At 40.9% G+C, this 22,479-nt stretch overlaps 1 protein-coding gene across 1 annotated transcript in view; it reads left to right on the top strand.

Moving 5' to 3' along the window:
* Positions 1–22,479, top strand: part of LOC120534710 (zinc finger protein 420-like) — a 71,105-nt gene that overhangs the window by 36,348 nt on the left and 12,278 nt on the right. Inside the window, 3 exon segments of the mRNA XM_039762296.1 lie at positions 2,614–2,704; positions 10,955–11,390; positions 13,767–13,793. Coding sequence (XP_039618230.1) covers positions 2,614–2,704; positions 10,955–11,390; positions 13,767–13,793 — 554 coding nt within the window.

The following is a 22,479-nucleotide window of genomic DNA, read 5'->3' on the forward strand; positions in this document are numbered from 1 at the left end:
CATGTAATATAAAGTAAGTACATTTTTGTAAATGGAACAATGTGCCATCTCACTTTTTTTTCAGTGTCCCGATTTTGATTTCTTCAGTTGAAATCCCCTCCTCACACTTTGACTGGAACGTCTCATCAAGGCATGAATAATGTTTTCAAGTGCTGTTTAAAAAGTTTAATATATTTTTAATAGAAGCAGTTTTACTTGAATCTGCTGCGAGTTCCTCGCACCATCACCCTCTGCTTCCTGTGTCTGAGCCAATTCTGCACCCATCTACAACCATCAACCTGAAATCCATGAACTGGTGCTTGATGATGAGTTCAAGAGGACACTGAAGCCAACTGAATCAACGGCACAGGAAGCCTTTGTGCAGGTTGTGCAGAATTTTCTTGGCAGTCACAGAGCAGAGAATTATGCTGAGCTTGTGGAGAACCTGCTGAAAGCATATCAGCTTATGGGGAGCCAGAATGTCACTGAAGACACATTTTTATATTCTCATCTTGAATTTTTCCACCAAATCTGGGTGAAGTCAGCATTTAACATGGGGAAAGATTTCATCGAGATATAAAGATGATGGAAAAATGATATGAAGGAAAATTCACTTCCGAGCATGATATTTGACGACTGTTGGTTCTTGCAAAGAGAGACGGATGTGTGGTAGAAGCGCAGAAGCAGGGGTCTTGGACATTTTTCAAAACTCTGACCTTGCTTTATTATTTTGAGGTAAATTAACATAAACAGGTTTGAATGTGTCTCTGGTATCGTCTTCTGCTGTGTTTTCAGAATAAAGACATTAAAACAATTTTGGTGGGACATTCAAACTCCAGATATTGTATTACTATATTAATATTCAAAAGTGTCAAAATGTCAATGATGTGTATCTCAAAAACCTGACGTGCTGGCTTAATTCTGATTTCATATATGATATCAGTGTAAAAAAATTAAAGAGCTGGTCTGAAATTCTCAGTAGCAAACAAAAAATGTTTTTTTGTAGGTCAGTGTTGTATTAAATAATGGGCTACACACACACACACACACACACACTACCACGTGGGGTACCATTCTCTGACTTATATGATTTTGAGTATTCTGTTCACACCCTTACCTGTATATCTGTGTGTGTGTGTATGTGTATATATAGATATTGATATTTTTTTTAAAGAAAACAGAATAAAATTACACATTCTTCAACCTATTCCTAAATTACTCGATTTAACTAAAAGTCCTTCCTTTCATATTATATGCTTTTTTCAATACCAAAAAATACAGCTACTACAAATTCTTCAATGACCTATGCTTTTCTAATATCATCTTCTAGACACAACATAGAATCCAGCGTCACTCTGCCTCTCCTAAATCCATTTTGATAAGCAACTATTTCTCCTTTCTTTTCTAACAAATAATTGAATTCTTCTGTTACCATTCGTTCCATGATTTTACATACAGTAAGTGAGAAGTTAGAGATACTGGTCCATAGCGTGACGGTCTGAAGGGGATTTGCCTGGTTTCAACATTGGAATCACTACTGCATTTTTCCACAAATTAGGAATGTGCCTTACCCTCCAAATATAATTACAGAATTTGTGTCACTTCTATTGATATTTCAGACACGCAATAACACAAGTAATCTTTTCCAGATTTTTTCCTAGCATTTGCAACCACTTTGTAAAATTTTATTTAAAGAAAACTGTGCATCCATAATATCATCACCACTTGTTGCTACCAACACATCAGGATTATCTCTTAAAACTGCACTCCTGTTTCCTAATTGCTTCAGTCAAATTGTCCTTGCTATGCATTTTAATAGAGGTTTTAGCTAGTAATTCAGCCTTCTGCACTTCGGTTACCATCACTCTTCCCTCATCATTTAATGCTGGAATTCTCTTACCCTAATTAACCTCATTTTTCTTATGTCATTCTCCAGACATCTGTAACTGAAGTCTCTTTCCCAAAAGGACCTCCAGTGAATCTTTTTAGCCTGTTTCACCACCTTTCTTTCAACTGACTGGGCCCTTTTATGGAAAATAAAGTTACAGTGATTTTTCTTAATTTTCTTATATGCATTGTCAGTCAGTCATTTTCCAACCCGCTATATCCTAACTACGGGGTCACGGTGGTCTGCTGGAGCCAATCCCAGCCAATACAGGGCGCAAGTCACCGCAGGGCCCTTACGAACTACTAACACATTTCCTCCTCGTAAAGTTCTGCCATTATTTATATCACATATTGCTGACTTCAGTTCTTTAGCTATTTTAATTGAATTCATAACAGCGGGTTGCTCTGAATTAAATTTAAGCAATACCATAAACTCCTCTTTTCTTTTTTAAAAAGACCATCACCTTCTTCTTCATCACTGGGAGTTACACCAGTATTTTGTTGTTTTTACGCATCATAGCCCTGTATTCAACTCTACTCCATCCTCCTTTCTCCCCCATCTCCATTTTCGGTTCGCATTCTGGGTCTTCCTCATTACCCATCGCTAATCTACAACCCAAATTCACTGCACCATTCACAGCCCAGCACCTCCAACTGCCAATCTCATCCCCGTGCAACTGCTCATTCATTTTGCTTAGACCGATCGCTGCCTCTCTGTCTCAACTCCTTCCCCCAACTTGGAAACAGTCGAGATCGACGTAAATATGTGCTGCGTGACGTCATCCAGAGCGACGGAAACTGGAGGCTCGCTACCGCCGCATACTCGGCCGTGCGCGAGGTGAAAGGTTGGTGTCGAGCCGTTTGCAAGTGAGGCGGGAGGCAAAACGAGTTTTAACAGATTTGTATCGCTGAGACGGTAAGTTCTCTCCAGGTTTGAGGACGCCGCCTTATGCATGTGAGAATTTCCCTTTTCACCACTTAGAGTTAGTGCACGTGACGTGAATGAGAGGCGAGCAGCGCGTCCGCCTTTGTTTGAGTGATTCCGCGTGTCTTTGCCGTGTTCACTTCATGTTACGTTACGTTATCTAGTCCCATTTCCACTGCTCCTATTCTTTGCCGTTTGTTTATTCTTACAGTTTTTGTCTTTCTCGGATCGCCGAATTCAAAGAGGTGGTGATTCCACACCTACGCAACGCTTTAATTTTTGCTTCCCTTTCTTCTTCATCAGTGCGGAGTCGAGTTTTATACTTCTTGTTAGTAAAAGCCAAAAACCGAACTAAACAAACAGGAGTCCATGACAGTGGAGAAAAGTCTGGCCGAGTTGTGAACGTATATACGTGTATAGCGTGAGAACATTGTGGTGCTGCCATGCTGCTGCTGTACAGTCGTGGTCAAATGTTTTGAGAATGACACAAATATTAATTTGCACACATTTTGCTGTTTCAGTGTTTTTTTTTTAGATCTTTTTCTCATATGTTTCTGTGGTATACTGAAGTATAGTTACAAGCATTTCATAAATTTCAAAGGCTTTTATTGACAATGACATGAAGTTTATGCACAGAGTCCATATTTGTAGTGTTGGTCCTTTTTTCTTTTTCTAAGACCCCTCGCCCTGGCAGGCTGTCAATCAACTTCTGGTCCAAATCCAGACTGATGGCAGCTGTCCATTCTTGCATAATCAATGCTTGGTGTTTGTCAGAATTGGGGGGAGGTTTGGGGTTTGTTTGTCCACCAGCCTCTTCCAAAAGTTCTCAATGGGGAGTTTCCTGGCCATAGACCCAAAATGTTGATGTTTTTTTCTCCGATCCACTTAGTTTTCACTTTTGCCTTATGGCTCGTTGCTCCATCATGCTGGTTTGTTCATTGTTGGTCACTAAACTGTTCTTGGATGGTTGGGTGAAGTTGCCCTAGGATGATGTTTTGGTCCCAGTATTTCTTCCTGGCTTGGGATCGGGGGGCACCACCAGTGCAGAGCTTGCTCAGGAATGGCAGCAGGTGTGAGTGAGGGCGAAGACTTTTGGACGATAGCCTGATGTTGAAGGGGGAGCAAAGAAGCCACTTCTCTCCAAGAAAAACATAAGGAATAGACTGATATTCTGCAAAAGGTACAGGGAGTGGACTGCTGGTGTAAAGTCATTTTCTCTAATGTATCCCCTTTCCGATTGTTTGGGGCATCCAGAAGAAAGAAAAGGTGACCAGCACTGCCATCAGTCCTGTGTCAGGCCCGCAGTAAAGAATCCTGAGACCATTCATGTCTGCCAAGGCAATGGGCTCACTCACAATCTTGCCTAAGAACACAGCCCTGAGTAAAGAATGGGACCAACATATCCTCCAAGAGCAACTTCTCCCAACCATCCAAGAACAGTTTGGTGACCAACAATGCATATTAGGCAGCATGATGGAGCACCAGGCCATGAGTGATAACTAAGTGGCTTGGGGAACAAACATTGAAATTTTGGGTCCATGGCCAGGAAACTCCCCAGGCCTTAATCTCATTGAGAATTTGTGGTCAATCCTCAAGAGGCGTGTGGACTAACAAAAAAAAACAATTCTGACAAACTCCCAAGTGTTGATTGTGCAAGAATGGGCTGCCATCAGTCAGGATTTGGCCCAGAAGTTGACTGACAGCCTGCCAGGGTAAATTGCAGAGGTCCTGAAAAAGAAAGGAGGGCCAACACCCCAAATATTGACTCTCTGCATTTTGCTTGACTTCTCACCACATAAACTTAATGGAATTGTCAATAAAAGCCTTTAAAACTTATGAAATGCTAGTAATTCTACTTTCGGATACCATAGAAACGTCTGACAAAAAGATCTAAAAACACTGAAGCAGCAAACTTTGTGGAAGTTAATATTTGTAGGCCTATAATTCTCGGAGCCTTTGGCCACGGCTGTATAGCTCTGTTAACGTACTGTACCTGTAAAAGTATAAAATGAATGTTAATAACACTCAAACGTTGGCCACCATCATCAGGATGTGCATATTTTTAAACATGGCCCAACATTCTGAAACCTCTTTAATGCAAAGTAAGGAAGGAAATGTTTATTGTCATCGTACCAGTACAACGAAATTGTAAAAGCTACATCTGTAAACAGTGCAAGTACAACAAACAATGAGAAACATATAAAAAGCACACATACTATGACAAAAAAATACATAAATAAATAAATAAGGGTAATGCAGTCGCTGCTAGGACTTTCTGACCTGTTAATGAGTATTAGAGAAGTGAATAGAGATTTGTGGTTAGTGTTACCGCCTCATAATTCCAGCAGACTGAATGTGAACCCCAGCCTGTTAATGATCTGTGCATTTTTCCCATAGTTGGTTCCTGCCCTTTACAGGTACTCTGGTTTTCTTCCCATATCCCACTGGCATCTGCTTGTGTTTGTTTTGTACTGGACAATGCTGGTGAGGTGGAAGCGGAGTCCTATGTGGTGGTTGTTGCTACATGTAGCTTTATTGTGATGAGCCCAACCGGACATTGAGAGGCACCCTCATGTTCCACTAGGAACTCTTTGGTGGCATTCATCTTCTCGGTAAGGTTCACCTTGATTTAAATAAGAATTCTCATGAAGGTCAGTAATGGTTTGTCTCCTCCCCTTAGGGTTACCCATAGCTGATTGGTCAGTCAGGTTATCGCAGATCTCCAGACACTGGAGCTCAAAGGGTGACTGAGTTACAGAAAGTGTCCTCCACGCTACTATCAACATACTGGTGGAGCTGGGATTTAATTGGGATTTAGCACTGTGGAATGGGGGTGAAGTGGTGGCTTTGTGGCTTGGGATCTGCACTAGTAATCAGAAGGTCGCCGGTTCAAATCCCGTAAGCGGTGATTCTACTCCATTGGGCCCTTGAGCAAGGTTGTTAACCTGCAATTGCTCTATCCTGGGTATGACGTTAATCAGCATCCAGCCCTCTGCATGTAGGCCCTTGAACCTGCAGGGAAAACCTGGGGGTTGGTGGCAGAATTGGCACTCCAGCCACCATAAAATAACCTCCCACTGTTCCATTCCATCTGAACTAGTGTGGAGCTGAGGTGTCACCCACTGCATGGTTGCACTCTGGTCCTAATTTGGGATCCTGAGTTAGTTTGTCATGTGTCATGTGGGTGCAGAAATGCGCTGTTTCAGTGCATGCTCCTAACCTCTCTCCTCTCTCTTAATACTGTGTTAAATAGGAAATTATTTAGGATTGTTTGTCTACATTTACTTCCGCTAGATGAAACTGATAAACTTGAAGCTTGGTTTGAATTTTTGAAAACCGCAATAAAGTAATTGTCTGTTTGAGAGCTTTAAAAGTAAGCTCTGCAAATGCTCATTAAGACATGTACCATTGGGCTGCTGTCCATCATTACAGTAAGTAGACCTCTTTAACAGGCAGTTTTATTTGTAAACCCCTTACTGATGCCCAATGCCTCTGTTATATGTGTCAATCAACAAGCCTTCAAACAGTGCAACCTAATTTCATACTGTGCCTTTGGACAGAAGCCGTTCATCTTAGCAAAGAAAAGGATTGAGGGGGATGGAGAAGACTTTGTTAATTAATTAAAGTAACATTACAAGAAGGACATTACAGGATTTGGAGCGGAAAAGAGGACAACAGTCAGGTTATTTTCCTGGACTTAAGGACATGTTGTACTCTTTTAGAAAATGAAACCTCTTTAGTCTTGATCAGAGGAGACTGTGTGGGGACCTCCACCAGGTATTGAAAATCCTCAAAGACATTGATAAAGGAGATCCAGCAGGAATCTTGCAACTTAACTGCGAATCACATACTCGAACATACCAGTGGAAGGTAAGGGGACGTGCGTTTAGGACTGAAGCCTGGAAGCAGAGTTGTGGGAATCTGGAACTAACTACATAGACCTGGAGCTGAAGCAGAAACCTTTATGAAGTGTCTGTATGAGATATTGGGACAGCTGAGCTATTAGAGAAACAAATGGACTTGAAGGACTGAATGGTCCCTCTCATTTTTGTCAGTTACGTCTTTATATATTTCTTACAGGACAGGGCTCTCGAATAGAATATTGCTGTTCAAATATAACTTGAATTAATTTAAAAAGGAACTTATTCAAAGGCAAAAGTTGATCATCAATTGTAAAGTGATGGTTGTTTGTTTTACCTGAACTCATTTCGGCATAGAGTTACTGCAGACATGCTATGGAAAGCTGCAGCATTTTACACATCTGTTTTTGAACTTCCCTTCCACAATCGCCCGTTTCAGAATTTGGAGTTGTCCGATTATTTTTTTCTTTACTAAAAATTGCCCCCTGGCCATTTCGCAACAAAGTCTGGAACTTTTTTTTTTTCCCTGTACCATTGCCCCTCTTTTTGAACTTTAAAGTGTACACAGAACAGATTTTCAAAATGCTTCTCTGCAACTGATCCTGTGCCGATTCACTCATAAACCTGAGATTCCTGATTTTTTTTTTTTTTTAATTGCTAAGACCTTCTCATTAAAGCTAATGGAAAATAACTGTCATAATACAGATTTTGTTTCTATTGTAATAAATCACCTCTTTGAAGAGCTATATAGTATGCGGTTGCTGGCTTGATAACTAATGCCTAAAGTGATGAGTTGTACTAATGTTGAGAGCACCTTTTAGTGCTGTAGTGATTCATACCGAAAACCGTTTTTTATTTTTGTTATTATATGGATTTTTCTTATACCGCAACAGCGGTTTAAATTGCCTAAACGATGTTCAGAACGTAGCGCAGCGGGAAACTGTTCAAGTAGGAACCTTTTTCACTGCTACACCACTAGTTACAGAGGTATTGCGCGGGGGCTCTTTTTCACTTCTACACCACTAAATAGGTAGTGATAGTGTAGGTATTGCACGGTGAAAATGGACAGAGAACATTCCGAAACTGACGCTGTTGCTGACGATAAAGTTGAACATGATGACACAGAAGAAATTTTGATGAAACAAAGGAGTCACATCTGTTGCCTGGAGATACTTTGGTTTTAAAAGGTTGGATGTGGACCATTATGTTCAAATGTGTAAATACTGTTTCTATACTACTGGATAATATTGCAGGCCAAGTTGGACTTGTTTTATTTTTTTTCAATACAGTGTCATGTACCTGGGTACTGTGTAATAGTGTGACGACATGTTGACTTTAATCTCGTAATTTGTCATTAAAGTAGAACATCGTAAAATGAATATTTAATTTACTAGATTTTCTCAAACCCCGTCATAAGTTATATAGTATATTAAATGCTTTGTGTTAAGCGTTCCCCGAGCCGTGTTAAGTCGGTACGTGCTTCTTAAACTGACTTCCTCTTGTACTGAAGAGGCACCGGCAGCGATCGCCGCACAGAATACATTCACTTCATGATATTCCTGCTTTCAGAACATTTAGAATGCTAAGATAAATACTTGATATAATTTTCATGATGAAATGCATTAAAGCATGTATTAATGATGTGGGGGCACAGTGGCGTGGAGGTTGCACTGCTGCCTCTCAGCAAGGGTGTCTCCGTTGTACCCTGCCTTGAATTTGCATGTTTTTCTGGTGAGTTTACTTGGCGGGCTTCAGTTTCCTTTCAAAGTCATGTAGGATGTGGGGTTTTGTTGTGCTATATTGACCCTGCTAGTGTATGAGTTGCTCGTATTCACCCTGCGATGTGCTGGCGACTCGTTCAGGATTTGCTCCTGCCTCGCACACAATGCTTGCTGTGATGGGTGCAACCCTGAATGGATGGCATAATTAAACATGTATAACGAAGATATTTTTAAAGTCCTGAACACTCCGTGGTCTAAGTTTATAACTAGTTTTAATTTCACAAAGACGTTTATCATGTAGTGATTGGTTATGTGGAGAAAGATAAAGGAAGGATAGGAACTGGGGTTTTGGTACGTCAGACAGACAGCACGCGTGCAATAAAGAAAGCCCGCTCAGAAGAATTCCATTGAATTCTGTGTTCGTGTCTCCAACCACCAGATCACAAACCCAACATTTACACAATATTTAAGTTAAACCTGTGCGATACCCATTCATACATCCAGTTTTTTTTGGGGGGAGCCTCGTCACACTTGCCATAAAGTTCTCTACACTGAACATGCACCTGGGGACCCCTTACTGCGAGGGAGCAGCACTACCGCCTCACTACCGTGCATGTGTAATACCTGCTTTAATGCATTTCATCATGAAAATGATATCAAGTATTTATGTTCGCATTCTAAATTTTCAGAGAGCAGGAATATCATGAAGTGAATGGATTCTGTACAGTGATCGCTGCCGGCATCTCCTCTTAGTGCGGAGGAAGTCAGTTTAAGAAGCGTAGTGATTAACAACTGGGTTGGGGAGCACAACACAAAGCATTTAATGTGCTGCATTAATTTATGACGGGGTTTGAGAAAATCTAGTAAATTAAACATTGATTTTAGGATGAAGTTTAGTTTATGACATTCTACTTTAATGACAAAATAAACTATGAGAATAAAGTGGAAATGTCGATTTTAATCTTGACATTAACGGCTAGAATAAAGTGGAAATATCACCTTTAATCTTGATGTAAGCATCAAAATTAAAGTGGAAATGTCGAGAATAAAGTCAATATGTTTGTTTTTTTCTTCCGTGTCCGTATTTTTTTTTCTTCACCATGGCCCTAATACGATTCCGTAGGGCTATACCACAAATAGCATTATAAATCAAGTTGCAGTTTTATTATTTATGTATATAGCTTAGCTTGAAGCAATTTCCATATTAATGCAGTTTGCCTAAATGATGGTTTAGTTGGTAAAGATGTCATCACCAAGTTGCACTTGTTTTATTTTAATTTGGTGAATACTGTGTAATACATCTGGGCTTGAAGTAATAGTGCAACTATCAGTAATAATACTATTATTTATTTTATTGTTATTATTTATAAGTTTAAATATTATGCAGTTTAATGATGGTAAAGTTGTTTAAAAAGTCACTTTAACGTGTCAGTGGACAGAGATTGTTAACATTAACAGAAAGTGTAGTTGGCTTACAAAAAAATATTTACTATTTATTCCTTTTCTAAGACATGTTCAGTGCAATACAACTTTTAACAAGCACCTCTGGATATTTTACTAAGTCTAAATGCCTCTTTGGATGGCTGAAAACATGTTGTCAAAATTTGTTCAGTACAAATGGGGCCATGCAAAACTGTATTAATACTTGTCTGCACATTAAAATGTTTTTTTTGTACAATGTACAATGCTCATGACAGTGGAATAGGTTATTCTTAGCCAGTCTACTGCAGTAATCGCAGTGGAAAATGTGGTTAACATCCACTCATTCATGGGAAAAAAAATACCGTTGAATACCGTGAAACCGGGATAAAAATACCGAGAAAAATACCATGATATAGGATTTTGGTCATACTGCCCACCCCTGGCACCTTTATTAAAACATTGCTCCATCCATCAAGTAGAGAGATTGTGTGCCCCCTGACTTGATACTGTGATGATCCTGTAAGCTACTCACAATCTGATTTTTCTGGTTAAGTCCACAGGTTCTAAACGGCTTTTTATTCCGAGTACTGTGATATAAATGGCACTGTGCATTGGGCAGGTCCAGAATAATTAAACAAGTACGCCTTCCAACTGCCTAAGCCTGCAAACTGCTTAGTTCACCTGCTTGTCTTCTTCTGGTGCAGGCTGTGCTTTCCTGCTAATTTAAGCTCCCCTTTCACTTCTCCCCTTTCTAATGTGTCTGTTTTTTTTTTTTTTAACAATCCAGAGGCCCTATGTGTTTAACAATTCCTCAACATAACTGCGACCACTGTTCTAGGACCCCAACATCACCAAATGTATAATTCCAGTGATGAAAACTACTGACACACAATTGTAGGTGATCGTTATCTTCTGCCACTCTATTGAACCCTCAGTCCACACCCAAGTTTGTTTTAAACCCATAAATTTTATTTCAAAAGTAGTGAATTACTGTCAACGTTCTGTTTACTGTCTTACTTGATTTAGACTTTAACTGAGTGGATGTTGTAAAATTCAAAACAAATGTCCTTAAATCTGAAAGTTGCAGTTTTGTTGGAATCAAATCCTGTTTTTTTTTGTTTTTTTGGGTTTCCCCCCAACCGACCCACCCCCCAACACAGGGACAGAAAGTAAAAGGTCCAATTTACTGTAACACCGAGATGGACCTGAAAAAGGAGGAATGTGAGGTTGACACAAATATCATGGTGAAAAAGGCCCCAGGTGTTAAGGAGGAGGACTGTGAATGGGAGTATACCCAACCTAAACAGGAGAGTCTGGGCATTAAGGATGAGGAATGTGAACTGGGGTCAGTGAACATTAAAGAAGAGACTGAAGAGTCGTCTGTCAGCATTGAGGTACACAAATATAAGAGTACTGACAGTGTGAAGGAAGACAAACAAGATGGAGCAGTGACTGAGTTAGTCTCTTCTGAAAGCAGACACTGTCCATCACCAGAGTCTTCTATCAATGTGGAGTCTGACGCAAAAAGGACTGAAGAAGTTTCAACTGTTAGAACTCCGGAAGATCAGCCATCAACTTCAAGAAAATCCACAAAAGGTAAGTCAAAAATAAAAGTGTGTGTAAGCCTTAGGGTCGGGAGTTATGAACCATAATGGGTGGTCTTGAGCTTATGGTGTGAAACTTAGAAATGGATTGAACTTGCTGAGTGTTTAATGTGCTTCATGTATGTTGTTGTAAGGTTTTTCAATTTTCTGTTGTTTCATTATACAGTGGTACCTCGGTATACGTCCCTAATCCGTTCCAGATCCTTTGACTTATACCAAACAGGACGCATACCAAATGAATTTTTTCCATAAGAAATAAAGGGAAAATTATTAATCCTCTCCCATGAAAAAAAATCCTATTGTTATTGGTATATTATACATTGATGGGGTTGTATAAAATAATTTAAACACTGCTTAATACTAAAATAAATAAATACAAAAACAATTAGATGAAATAAATGAAAATTTAACCTCACTTTACTTTTTAATAACGTCTTTGTTTTTCACAATCGTAGATACCATTGTTCTCGGCATACGGTATGCAGCAGCCATATCACGGATACGCATGCCACCTTCATACTTTTCAACAATCAATTCAAATTTACTCCAAAAAAACACAAAATCACGTGAAAATTTACAGAGAGTTAAAGCGCGGGTTTTCACTGAATGCTAGCAACTGCCGTACTGACGCTCGTGGGCAGTCGTGGCTTTGTCTCGAGAAAGGTAAACAAGGGTAGTGTAGTGTTCGATAGATTGAATTAGCGACACACTCAGAAAAACGTTTCGAATGCTGTTTATTTTGAACCATATTTAACCAATTCTCCATACAGCGTGCCTTCTAAACCACACCCCTCCCTCCGTCAGTCATACGTCTCAAAAGACGCAGACCATAGCAGTCAATACCTGAACATAAAGCAATGGACAAAAGCATCATTGAACAATCATATACAACAGGTAGCACGCGGGTTGTTCACTGAATGCTAACAACTGCCGTACTGACGTTCGTGGGCAGTCGTGGCTTTGTCTCGAGAGAGAGGTAAACAAGATTAGCATGCGAGTCGTATACCAAGCAAAATTTTTCATGTCCAAACAGGAAGTATACCAAGTTGGACTTATTCCAGAGCGGACGTATATTAAGGTATCACTGTACTTGTACGTTTTTGCCCTCAATAAAGAGTGCCATTTAAAAATAGAATTGCAAGAGAAAAGAGTTTGTCAGTCCTTTGGAATTCTTTAGATTTTTGCATGATTTTGTCTTAAAAAAATGGGCTGCTCTTCAAGTAAGTTATAATACCAGAAAAACACAATAGTTAGGCTTTGTTAGATGAAAGTTTATTGTTTCCTGTTTAGTTCCCTTTCCAATTTATCTTTATTTATGCACCTTTGCTCAAGTGTTAGATTCTGTTTGGAAAATATAATAAAATAATATGAGAAAAAAATATATATATATATATGTGTAGTTGGAGATCCGCAAAGGGAGAGAATGAATCACGTATCATAAAGTAGTTTTCGCTTCCATATATATACTGCTCAAAACAATTAAAGGACCACTTTTGAATGAGAGTATAGCATCAAGTCAATGAAACGTCTGAGCTATTGGTCTGGTCAATTAAGTAGCAGAGGGGCTTGTTAATCAGTTTCAGCTGTTTTGTTGTTCATGAAGTTAACAGCAGGTGTACTAGAGGGGCAACAGTAAGACGACCCCCAAAACAGGAATGTTTTTTCCTTTCTCATCTTTTCTGTTCTTCTGTTTTCTCACTAGTTTTGCATTTGGCTGCGGTCAGTGTCACTACTGGTAGCATGAGGCGATACCTAGACCCTACAGAGGTGGCACAGGTAGTCCAATTTCTCCAGCGTGGCATATCATTACGTGCCACTGCCAGAAGGTTTGCTGTGTCTCCCAGCACAGTTTCAAGGGCATGGAGGAGATTCCAGGAGACAGGCAGTTACTCTAGGAGAGCTGGACAGGGCCGAAAAAGGTCCTTAACCCCTTAACAGGACCGGTATCTGCTCCTTTGTGTATATATATATATATATATATGTGTGTGTGTGTGTGTGTATCATTAGTGCAATTAATGATTTAAAATGAATAAAACCTGTAAGTGCAGGTATATTTAAATATACGTAGTGTTTAATTGCCAATATCAATTAACCTCCTTAGCGTTGCATTTTAATCCAAAACACATCCAAAAGGTTTTTTTTTTTTTGGCATGAAAAAATATATTTTTATTAAATCTCAAAATTATAATAATATGATGAAATGAACAATAATAACAACAGTAATAATGATATTGCTAATAATGCCAAAACAGTATATAATCTCAAAATGAGTCCTTTGCATGTTAAATCTTAATGCACGGTGAAAGACACAATCCAACGTCACAGTCGGGAAAATAATAGTGTGTTTCTTTTTGAATTTTCTTTCCAGGTTTATCAGTTTTTGAACACTGCACAGGTACGAGTTGGATTGTTTTTTTTTATTTTTTTTTTTTTAATCTGTTGACAGTATATAATCAATAAAATGTCTATGAATCAGACACTCTGGATTGATCCTCGATGTGTTGGTCTCTTTAGCAGTAGTGTGGACGGTGGATGTGCAGCACTGATTTGTTCTACAAGCTGGCATGTAAAGTTTGCATGATTTACAGTTTTGCCAGCTTCTAGTTTGTATAAGACTAATGTATTCCAAATGCACTGTTCCACCAGATTGTTGTATTTCTGTTGTTGCCCCCACATAATGGGATAAAAGTCAATTCCTGATCCGATCTATGCCGTCCACTGTGCTATTGTAGTCAACCACAGCACAAGGCTTCATAGCCTGCTTGTTGCCTTTTGCTTATCCAGTGACTGTAGCTGCATTATGTACAGTGCTAAGATGACAAATGTATTTTATGCCCTTCCATTTCAGCACAAGCACTTTACCCTTTTGACAAGCTACTAGCTCACCTCGGTGTAATTTAGCTCTGCCACAATCTTCAGATATGCCATGACGGTTGGAACGCACTGTTCCATACGGTCAGTCTTTCTTTGTAGCAAGATGTCAAATAGCTCTGACAAAGTATAAAAATTGTCCATGGTTACACAGTAGCTTTGATCCAGGAGAGTATCTATGAAAGTCAACACCGATGACGTAGCAACGCTGAACTGATTGTATTTTGAATCAAACATTGTCCCATTCCCTGTGTACAGAACTGAGTTCCAAATCTATCCTGTTTTAGATTCACAAAGCTTGTAAAGCTTATGCCAATTCTTGCACTTTTTGATGTGTTGTACTGTATCCATGACGGTCTGCCCTTATAAACCATGAGACTTTCCCTGATGCTGACATCACGCTCTGAAATTTTACTACAATGCTCTGGTATTTTGAATCCAGTAGAGAGCGTTATCTCCCTTGTTGGAATAAGTTCTTTTGTAATTGAGACATGTTGCATAATCTGAAACTATACAGATATGATATTAAAAGGCGATACCCCTCCTTTAGTGATATGGCGGTAAGAAATCACATAGGAGAAATAACGTATTTTTCTTTAATGATGATTTATGCGCCATAACAGACGAGGAAGCCATGACAAGACCTTTCGGGTAGTGGGAGCCCGATGTATAAAGTCTGTTATTTCCGTTGCTGCGGTGGAAGGATTTTCAGGATCGGATGACGGTATCTCTCAACCGTCCGTCAGCTTCAAAGGTGTGCCGGGCAGTGTTCCAAGGCTTTATACTCTTTCTCCATGTGCAGGACCCACTTCCGTAAATCATGCCATTCCAAACAAGGAAACGAAGATCCAATGTCATGCTGACTTTGACACAGAAATAGTACAATGCCCATTTTGCAGTTTGTCCTTAACTTGTCTTGTCTTAAAAAGCTTACCTAGTAGTTCTTATATGATCAACTCCTGTGTGCTAAATCTGGCCTTGTGGTAGCTGCACATGTGAGTGGATTTGTAAAATATTTTTTGTACAGAGCACAGTGACATATTATATACTTATTACATATGTCTCCCAATATTTCTTCATTTTGGATGATGGATGGGTATTCTCATCAAAGTCTTTGACTTCGTAAAGTGCAGATATTTCATAATTAGTGAAAACCTACACTTAGACCTTTCGTAAAGTGCAGATATTTCATAATTAGTGAAAACCTACACTTAGACCTAATCTCTCCCATGAATGGCAGAACTGACAGCCCTTTTAAACCTTGATTGATTCTTGGTTCTAATGTTTATGCAAGATGCATCTGTAAAATTGCCCGAGTAACACTCGGGACTAACTCTTTTTGCATGGTTTTCATAGCCTGAGTAACATTTGGTCTAACGCAAAAGAGGCTACTTAATTGGGGGATTTCATTTATTATGATTTAAAAAGGGCACACACAATTGTGTGATAATAAATTACTTCGCCTGAGCATACTCCCTAATTAAAAGAAATGTTTTCTGCAAAATAACTTATATTTTCCAAACAATGGTCAATATTTGACAAATTCAGCCAGGGTATATAAAGTTACAAGCACAACTGTGTGTGTTTTTCATATACCGTATATACTCGCATATAAGTCGGGGTTTTAAAACCCATAAATTCAGACCCCGACTTATACGCCCGTTCAAAAATGCGACACTTAGTTTATTTCTTTACACCTTCTTGTTTCCTCCAATCTCACACCAGTTTCTCAGACGCGTCGAATTTTGTTGCAGCAGTGTAGTTAATTTCTTTAATTTAAAACCAGCTTCATATTTTCTTCTGATCGAACGCTCCATCGTAGAGAAGGGATGCTCTTAAGATAAAGGTGTATGAGACTGTGAGATACAAAAAACACAAATCACTACAAACGTTGCTTCGGAATAGCTCGGGTATTATCGTGTTGTCATGTAGGCACAATACCTAGAAGAAAAAAAAAGAGGCTGTGTGCTCCATGGTTACTGTTTCAGGTGGGCGTTAACATATCATCATGTCTTGGACCAATAGCGTGAGTTTTCCGCACTTACACGACCGACATTATAAAATACCATAAATTATATGGTAAATCAAGCCCCAACTTGTACGCGGGAGAACTTAAACACGAGTATAGACGGTATATGTATGTATGTATGTATGTATGTATATGTATTGTGAAGCCCAGGGGCACATTCAGCCTCCCTATCTCCGACACAGACAGGTTGGACACAAGCTTTACCTCATGATTTATTTACACATGGGCCACTTCCTTCACTCCCCACAGTACATTATCCACAACACCAAAAGCACAGCATATGACACAGTCCTTTCCACCTCCACTCCTTCTCACAGAGTCGTCCTTCTTCCTCCCAACTTAGGCCCTTCGAGGTGTGGTGGCTGAGTCCTTTTATAGTACACATGCAAGTGGTCCAGGTGTTTCTTGACCTTCTTCCTGTCACACGTCTGGGTGTGGTGGAAGTGGTGCCACAAAAGGCTCAGCTGTAGCTGCAGTACCCCCGTGGAACCCAACAGGGCTGCTCCAAATTACAACTCTTGGCATGCCCTGCAGGAATCCGTGGTGCTGTGGAAATCCAGGGGGGCTGCCCTCTAGTGTCTTGGGGAAGATAATGTAGTAAACAGTTACTCCCCCTCAGCTCTTCCACCTGGTTGACGTCCATGTCGGGTAATGGTACTGCCCATCCATTACAGTGCCTATTCCTTTCCCTGAACTCCATGAGGAGAGGCGTCCTGTCCCGTGAGGGCTACCGTTCTCCAGGGCGGGGAGTAAAAGTAGTCTGATCCATGGTTCCATCCTGAAATAAAATGACAAGAAATGGCCCAGACCAAAACACTCAAAACATCATCTCTCCCCTCCTTATATCCACGCCCTGTGGAAATGGAAACATTGAGAAACATTCTGCCCCAATTCACAGCCATCTGAGGGCAGTTTGTCACTCCATCCTCATGGAGGGTGATCCTCCTTACGTGTTGCTCCTAGACCCATCCCCCTTTTCCCCTCCGAGTCTTCCTTCTACTCTTGGGTGTGGCTGCTATCTGGGTCCCTCTATGGCATGAAGAGAGACCCTGTGCTGTCTGCGCTCCCTTTAAATGACATGAGACCATTGTCTGTATTTAAAGCGGAGCGCTTTGAGCACCGGCATCAACAACCCAGCTCCTTTTACACGCCTCTGCCATTTCCATCTCTACCGCACAGTCGGCCTTCACCCCCAGACGCACAGTAAGGGTTATGTCTACTTGCCATCCAGTACTGATCAGTACTGGAGCCCCTTTGCTCTGCTTTCTTGTATGGTACAGGCCTCATCTACCTTAACCTCTGTGTCCAGTTGGCTGCAGAGTCCTGCGCCGTGTCACGTCAGCCACTCATTTCAGAGGGGCTTTGACCGTCTGCTCCAGCCCATCGATTGCCTACTTTAATGGTTGTAATATCTGCAATAGGTCACATACAGGCTAGAGCAATCTCTCCAGCTCTCGTAGACTCCAGAGATACAGTGGTGTGAAAAACTATTTGCCCCCTTCCTGATTTCTTATTCTTTTGCATGTTTGTCACACAAAATGTTTCTGATCATCAAACACATTTAACCATTAGTCAAATATAACACAAGTAAACACAAAATGCAGTTTTTAAATGATGGTTTTTATTATTTAGGGAGAAAAAAAAATCCAAACCTACATGGCCCTGTGTAAAAAAAGTAATTGCCCCCTGAACCTAATAACTGGTTGGGCCACCCTTAGCAGCAATAACTGCAATCAAGCGTTTGCAATAACTTGCAATGAGTCTTTTACAGCGCTCTGGAGGAATTTTGGCCCACTCATCTTTGCACAATTGTTGTAATTCAGCTTTATTTGAGGATTTTCTAGCATGAACCGCCTTTTTAAGGTCATGCCATAGCATCTCAATTGGATTCAGGTCAGGACTTTGACTAGGCCACTCCAAAGTCTTCATTTTGTTTTTCTTCAGCCATTCAGAGGTGGATTTGCTGGTGTGTTTTGGGTCATTGTCCTGTTGCAGCACCCAAGATCGCTTCAGCTTGAGTTGACGAACAGATGGCCGGACATTCTCCTTCAGGATTTTTGGTAGACAGTAGAATTCATGGTTCCATCTATCACAGCAAGCCTTCAAGGTCCTGAAGCAGCAAAACAACCCCAGACCATCACACTACCACCACCATATTTTACTGTTGGTATGATGTTCTTTTTCTGAAATGCTGTGTTCCTTTTACACCAGATGTAACGGACATTTGCCTTCCAAAAGTTCAACTTTTGTCTCATCAGTCCACAAGGTATTTTCCCAAAGTCTTGGCAATCATTGAGATGTTTCTTAGCAAAATTGAGACGAGCCCTAATGTTCTTTTTGCTTAACAGTGGTTTGCGTCTTGGAAATCTGCCATGCAGGCCGTTTTTGCCCAGTCTCTTTCTTATGGTGGCGTCGTGAACACTGGCCTTAATTGAGGCAAGTGAGGCCTGCAGTTCTTTAGACGTTGTCCTGGGGTCTTTTGTGACCTCTCAGATGAGCCGTCTCTGCGCTCTTGGGGTAATTTTGGTCGTCCGGCCACTCCTGGGAAGGTTCACCACTGTTCCATGTTTTTGCCATTTGTGGATAATGGCTCTCACTGTGGTTCGCTGGAGTCCCAAAGCTTTAGAAATGGCTTTATAACCTTTACCAGACTGATAGATCTCAATTACTTCTGTTCTCATTTGTTCCTGAATTTCTTTGGATCTTGGCATGATGTCTAGCTTTTGAGGTGCTTTTGGTCTACTTCTCTGTGTCAGGCAGCTCCTATTTAAGTGATTTCTTGATTGAAACAGGTGTGGCAGTAATCAGGCCTGGGGGTGGCTACGGAAATTGAACTCAGGTGTGATACACCACAGTTAGGTTATTTTTGAACAAGGGGGCAATTACTTTTTCACACAGGGCCATGTAGGTTTGGATTTCTTTTCTCCCTAAGTAATAAAAACCATCATTTAAAAACTGCATTTTGTGTTTACTTGTGTTATATTTGACTAATGGTTAAATGTGTTTGATGATCAGAAACATTTTGTGTGACAAACATGCAAAAGAATAAGAAATCAGGAAGGGGGCAAATAGTTTTTCACACCACTGTAGTTTTCTCGACTGGTGACCCATTCAGGTTTTATTCATCCCTGTCCGCTGGCCAGGAGTACTGCACCTGCTCATTTCCTGTGCTGCTTCAATTGGGGGTGGTAAAGGTTCAGGGTGGATAATCACTGACCCCGCCGCCTCCTGTGTCACAGTGGGATCCTGGCACACACCCTCCACCCTCATGCCTGCATCCAGGAGTGTGACGAGGCCCTCTCCCATCTGCTTCGGTCCTTTGGCTTTGTAAGACCCCAGCCGATCCTACTCCTCGCTCCTATATTTGGAATACAGTTCAGCCCGGTCTTCCTTAGCTGACTCCTCGTGGATCGGTGAGCTTCGGCCACAGATGCATATCCGAGCATTCACCATCTAGAAAGTAGGTGTATAGACCCAACACCAGCCTCTTAGATTCTGTCCTCTGGAGCTTCCTTCTTCCCGGTGGAGTCTCTTTCCTGCACACTGCTCCAGGAAACATCTGCAACGGCGAGTACCTGGCTGTTCGCTGCCTTTGGACGTCGCCTGGCAATCTTCTTTCCCATCAGTAGGAATGGTGTGTCCATGAGCCTGTTCAATTGGTGCTGGTGCATTTTAATGTGCTGGTGCTGGCGCAGTTGTCGGGTTGGCCTGAAGAATTTTTTTTTTAAATTGGGGCTCCTGCCTGCAGATGGCCAGCAAGTTTCATCTGGGATGCCACTTGTGGACCATCGGTGTGCTAACAGCTGCCCTAACCTGACACAGACAGGCAGTCACACATTCCAGTCCAGCACACACATTTTATTTACAGCTGGGGAGCGCTATTTCCCTGCTTCCCATAGCACAGTACATAAAGCACAGCACACTTCTCTCTTCTTTCTCTTCCTTCCTTTGTCTTTCCGCCTCCACTCCTCCAGGCAAGCTTCGTCTTCGTCCACCTCCTCCAAGCTTTGGCTCTCCGAATGGAATGAGGCGGTTTCTTTTAAGCAGGGCCTGGGAGTTTTCCATGTGGTCCATTAATTAGATATATATGTGTGTGTATGTGTGTGTGTGTATATATATATATATATATATATATATATATATGTGTGTGTGTGTGTGTATATATACAGTCATATGAAAAAGGTTGGGAACCCCTCTTAATTCTTTGGATTTTTGTTTATCATTGGCTGAACTTTCAAAGTAGCAACTTCCTTTTAATATCTGACATGCCTTATGGAAACAGTAGGATTTCAGCAGTGACATTAAGTTTATTGGATTAACAGAAAATATGCATCCTAACACAGACAGGTGCATACATTTGGGCACCCCAACAGAGATATACCATACCATACCATTTTTATTTGTTGAGTGCTTAAAAACACAGCATTACAACTGACCAAAGCGCTGTACAGTTAAAAAGAAGCAAGACTAAAAACAAAATATTAAACACAAACATTAAGAGAGAAATTAAAACAGAAATACTAAAAACAGGCCAGAGGACCCAATAAAATAGGGAAATAGGAAGAAACAAGTGGAAATGAGACAGGTTAAGAAGTAAAAGCCAATTTGAAGAAGTGTGTTTTAGGCGCGATTTAAATGAGGCGACTGAGGTGGCTTTTCTAAGCACTAAAGGTAGGGAGTTCCAGAGCCTGGGCGCATAGACGGAAAAAGCCCTTTCACCACGAGCTTTAAATGTGCCTTGGGAACAGTTAGGAGCAACTGATCTGCGGATCTAAGAACACGAAGAGGATTGCGAGAATGGAGCAAGACACTCAAATACAGTTGTGGCCAAAATTATTAGGCCCCCTTATGAAATTAGGCAACACTCCTGATTCCAATATGAAAATGACCATTAACAACAAATGTTTGTTTTTTAAAGCGTATCTGTGTCCAAAATAACAAGGTCCACTAATTGTAGTTTGGATATTTTATTGACACACTGAATGGAAACAAGAAAGGGCAAAAATGAGACATTCAAAATTATTAGCCCCATGCCCATTAATAGTCAATACTGTACCCTTTTTGAGCCACAACTGACAACAATCTATTAGAGTAGGTCTTTACTAGATTAGCACAGATCTCCTGAGGGATTTTGGCCCATTCCTCCATTGCAAATTGTTCTAGCTGGTCCAAATTGCGTGGTTTCCGAGCATGGACATTCACTTTGAGCACTCGCCACAGATTCTCAATGGGATTGAGGTCTGGGCTCTATGTGCGGGCCTCTCCAAGATCTTGGTTTTGGTATCCTTGAAAAACTGTTGAACTAATTTTGATATATGCTTTGGGTCATTGTCTTGTTGGAAGACCCAGCGACGACCTAAGCCTAGACTACGAGCAGATTTCTGCATATTCTCCCTCAGAATGTCAACATAATTTTCTTTTTTTATGATGCCATGCACCCGAACAAGGCTCCCTGTGCCTGAGGCTGCAAAACAGCCCCACAGCATGATGCTCCCACCACCATGTTTAACTGTGGCAACTGTGTTCCTAGGGTTGAAGGCCTGTCCCTTTCTTCACCAAACATAAGCAACATCCATGTGCCCAAACAGTCTCATCGGACCAAAGCACAGACTTCCAAAAATCATCTTTACATTTCAAATGTTCACGGGCAAACCTCAGTCGGGCTGTGATGTGCCGCTCTTTGAGTAAAGGGGTTCTTCTGGGACGATGGCCGTGAAGCCCACCACGGTGAAGAGCCCTCACAACTGTGTTCCTTGAAACATCAACTCCAGAAGAGGCCAGGTCAGCAACAATCATCTTGGCAGATGTCCGGGGTTCCTTGCTGACATCTCTGACTATTTTTCTCTCCAGAGTTCTTGAAATCTTGCGCTCACGGCCAGGTTTGTTTCTAAAAGAATTTGTCTCCTTGTACTTGGCAATGATGCAACGTACAGCAGTTCTAGACACTGTGAATCGCTTGGAAATGGCAGTGTAGCCTTGCCCCTTATCATGAGCCTCTACTATCTTCTTTCTGAGCTCCAGACTGATTTCCTTTGTCTTGGGCATGGTCGGTAACAGTAGTCCCTCTCATGTGTTCAAGAGCCCTGTTCCTTGGGAGTCTTTTTATGCTGATTGAGTGTTGTTAGGAAGCCAATTGATTGCACAGGTGTAGTTTCAAAGCTGATTGGTTAATTAGTGTAGG

The sequence above is a fragment of the Polypterus senegalus genome, chromosome 8, assembly GCF_016835505.1.
Source record: "Polypterus senegalus isolate Bchr_013 chromosome 8, ASM1683550v1, whole genome shotgun sequence".
Taxonomy (NCBI): domain Eukaryota; kingdom Metazoa; phylum Chordata; class Cladistia; order Polypteriformes; family Polypteridae; genus Polypterus; species Polypterus senegalus.